This window comes from Rutidosis leptorrhynchoides, chromosome 11, assembly GCF_046630445.1.
Source record: "Rutidosis leptorrhynchoides isolate AG116_Rl617_1_P2 chromosome 11, CSIRO_AGI_Rlap_v1, whole genome shotgun sequence".
Classification (NCBI taxonomy): domain Eukaryota; kingdom Viridiplantae; phylum Streptophyta; class Magnoliopsida; order Asterales; family Asteraceae; genus Rutidosis; species Rutidosis leptorrhynchoides.
Genome location: NC_092343.1, coordinates 365,617,263 through 365,621,293, shown reverse-complemented (window position 1 = coordinate 365,621,293; position 4,031 = coordinate 365,617,263). Strand labels below are relative to the sequence as shown.

Here is a 4,031-nt window from a genome sequence, read left to right as displayed (position 1 = left end):
ATTTTGCATGTTTTAACTTCCAATGAATATTATTTCATAAACTTCCACAGTCGGTCATTCTCTACGGAAGAGAGAATTGAATTAAGGCTGCTATGAAGTGTAGTAATATAGGCTTATATGAAACTACATTAATGAGAAACTTGATAGTTGATTCAAGGTTTTGGAATGACCACACTTAGACGCTACTTCATGGTTTTAAGTCACAAGTAAGCTCTAAGATGGCAACATCATTTATCCTAGAGTGGATATGTATGAGGAATCCTGACACAAACTATATTCTACTTTGACCTGTATTTAACGCTGTGCGTAAATGCCAGTCATAAGGGTGCATATCAGGTAAAATATAGGATGTGGTGGATGTCTATACAGTTGAAGCAATTTGTTCCTTCTTCTCTAAGCAAGTTGAAGCGATATCTCTGGGCCCCTCGTTGATTTGTGCTGAATTAAATGCATGGCCATGCTACGACTGAATTAATGCAATTGCAGTCTATTTGATCACCACAAATCTCTATCGGGAAACATAATCTTGAACGATGATGATTGACACTTAACCATGTCACACGTTCATATAGATATCTAGAACAAAAGGATGATTGATAAAAATCAAAATATAGGAATGTAACTTAATTGACTAGTTGTTACACATGGTGTGTCTTTTAAGACTAACCGACATTATTAATGTCAGTGCAAGTGGGAGTCTATTGGAAATATGTTCTCGGGTTGGTTACGGTTCAACCGTGATTTGACCGTGGTACATATATTCTGAAGGTATGCCCATGACATTAAATAATATAAAGTTCATTTATCCTATTCGGTCACACACAAAGGCCAATCGTAAATTGTTTGATACACCTTCTTATCGGGAATTAATTTATTAATCAATTGTTTTTGGTTTAATAAATTAAATATATTTTGAGATTAATTAATTAATAACTAATTTATTAATCTCTTAAGCATGCCACTGTATTATAGAAAATAAGACATGCTTGCATTTTATTTATTTATCCAATACTTGGACATGAACATGTGTGCACCCACATGTGAAAAGATAAAAGAGAGAGCATGCTTATGTTTTATTAAATACCGATACATGCATTCTCAAAAAGTCCCCCCACACCCTCTGCATCTTTTGACTAACTCAAATGACTCACACTCTCTTCCTTTCATTTTTTCCTTAAAAACAATCGGTGGTTTTATAAACAAAAGGGAAGAATAGTATTTGAAAAAAAAGATAGAAAAGACTTTGCAAGTTTTTTTCTTTCGGTGGTCTTTAAAACAAAAGAGAAGAAAAGGTTTTTTGAAAGATAGAAGGTATAGATCAAATAAGGTTGGAACTTTGGGTGTCTACCGTTTAGAGGAGCTCTCCTTTGGGTTCTCTACAAGCTAGAATCTTCGAGAAAGGCTACAAAGGTTGTAATCTAACCTATTCATGTTCGTTTATTTAATTTCGTTTGCTAAAAGTTTTGTACATGGGTCCTTGGGGGAGTATGATTTTGTAAATTTTAAAATGCTTCCGCTCACTATGATTTTGGTATCATACTCCAACAATATTACCAGCCACTGCTAAAACATTATAAACTGTCAAATGTTGTTGCACCATTGAAAGAATATACATCTTGAAGGTAACTCGAATAGAGCATAGTCTCACATTTACAACAAAAACTGCGGTTAGCATAGTTCTACTAATGGCTAAAATGAGCAACAACCGAAATGTTAAATAATCTCGTTCAACAAAACTATTCACTATATTTCTAAAGGTTAAAATATGTTCAATGTACAAAATTCAAGCATCGTTAAACACTGTATCACCATATCTTCTTTGTTTTTTGCTTAGCGGGTTTCTTTGAAAACGAGAAGGAGAAAAATGGTACTTCGGATCTCGATCTTGAAGGTTTTGAAGCCAAATATCGAAATATTTCATAAAGTGTAGTTTGTCCCAATTCGAAGAATTGTGCCAATAATAAATCGCCACATCACACACTTTCCTTCTCATTTCCCTTAAACTTTTTTCGATATCAGTTTCATGGCGCGCTACAAATGGTCTCAACATGGCGTTATATACATATCCCGTTCCCTGAAAAAGTCATTAACTTTCCCTTTTTAGAAACACAAAACACATAACATTAACATTTAACAAAAAAATAATAACATTTGACAAGATATATATGTTCATCTTGCCCTTAAAAAAAAAAAAAAAAACATTTCACAAGATATATTGTTATATTGTTCACCTTAGTTTTAGGATACCATAAATATATAATAAGGGCTAGCTTCAATTCTCCATACATTGGTACCCTAATAAGATTAATCACATAAACAAGTTATACATAATTATTTCTTACGTGAAAAAAGCATAGATCATCAATAAGCGATTAGTGTGCATAACATTTTTGATACGTACCAAGAAATAAATATATCACCGATTCGTTCAACAACTGTAAGTATTGCGATGATCACCCTGAATAGAAATCATAATTACAATGCAGTTATTGTGTTACTATAAACTTTTAACAGAGGTAACCAAATTCGATAGATAGTGCAAACTTCACTATACTAGTTACAAGTCACTACCCCATCACCACTTTTCATTCGACGGAAAAAAAAGGATTTGACCTTTTTAAAAGTCTAATTTTGACCTTTTTCAAAGTCTAATTTAACCAGTATTATCTTTGAATATGATGTGCTTGTTTATCTTATTAGTGAGACTAAGACATTCACAAGCAGATCAAACACTATCAAATTATCAAGATACTTAAATGTTCGTCAATTAGAATAAAGAGGTTGATTGATCTAATCCTAAATATACAGTTGACCAAAGAACCAATAAGGTCAATTTTCAAATTTAATTTTAAAGTGTGAATGTGTGATATATGAAAAAAAGGAAAATTTACCAATATTGACACCAAAATCTTAATTCTGAATTTGCTGCACCATGTCTTTCAATGGTTTTAAAGCACTCAAAAGCTGGATATGCATATCCAAGAATCAACCTGTAATCATACATCATACATATATATAGATTTTATTTATCAAAACCAATTTGCCAAAGTTAAATCTAAAAAAATAAAAACAAAATAACAAAAAAATTGATAAATGAGAGCTGCTTACACAAGGCTTTTTGTAATAAGTTCACCTAGCATATCTTCTTCAAAATAAATCAACTTCAAAATATAAACAACAGAATAAATTAATTATTCGATTATCTTGAAATCATCATCAAATATAAATTCATACCCAATTCAATTCACCAAAAAAGAATATGATTCTTGAAAAGAGATTCAGCTAATGAATTGAAAGTATCAATCTTTACATAAAGTACCCATTTGGTTAAAGAAACCCATAACCCAATTGAACCGAATCAAATATACTTACTAATACATTTTAATTAACTTAAATCACAAAATGGGTGTGATTGTACTTGGATTACAAAAGAACAATAAAATACAAAAGACCAAATAAAAAACATTTTGCTAAGAATAGAATGAAGGGATCTATGTTTGAATGAGGAATATCAAAACAGTAAAATGAAGATTACCGTTGTTTAATTCTGAGAATTGAGGGAGATCAATGATTTTCCTTATATGTATACAGTCATTTTGTGTGTGTAATAATTATAATTATAAAAGAGAGAAATAATATAAAAAGTGCTTGGGAAATGGTGATTAGTAGTAAGATTAAGAAGCAAAGTTGTGATAACTTATAAAAAGGTAGTGATATTAGTATACTTAACGTCGTACTTTTTATGGGTTGGTTTCCGTTACGTTTGTCTTTTGTTTTGATTAAAAAATACTCGTAATAAATAACATTAATTTAATTTAATTTATTTTTAATGTAATACTATAATTTAATAATTACTCCAATAATTAATAATGATATTATGTTACGTATAATACATAGACGTTTGATAGATCAAATTAAATACTGGTTAGTTTATTTGATGGCTGATCATTATTTGAGGATTATATAAGCGATCACAAACTCACGTTAGTTATGTTTATCTACATCGTATCTTTCTCGAGGAAAAGAATAAG

General features: G+C 30.6%; 1 protein-coding gene across 2 annotated transcripts; it reads right to left on the bottom strand.

Moving 5' to 3' along the window:
• Positions 1 to 1,558: 1,558 nt before the first annotated feature.
• On the bottom strand, positions 1,559 to 3,613 carry LOC139877633 (putative HVA22-like protein g). 2 transcript variants are annotated; one of them, XM_071865058.1, is made up of 6 exons: positions 3,536 to 3,613; positions 3,109 to 3,161; positions 2,892 to 2,990; positions 2,402 to 2,458; positions 2,232 to 2,295; positions 1,559 to 2,074 (listed from the first exon to the last, which is right to left on the bottom strand). In XM_071865058.1, exons 2-6 carry the CDS (start codon positions 3,138 to 3,140, stop codon positions 1,784 to 1,786), a joined length of 543 nt encoding a protein of 180 aa, XP_071721159.1. In that variant the 5' UTR covers positions 3,141 to 3,161; positions 3,536 to 3,613; the 3' UTR covers positions 1,559 to 1,783. The 2 variants fall into 2 exon arrangements, with proteins under 2 accessions (XP_071721159.1, XP_071721160.1); XM_071865059.1 differs by lacking the exon at positions 3,536 to 3,613 and adding an exon at positions 3,235 to 3,256.
• Positions 3,614 to 4,031: the final 418 nt, after the last annotated feature.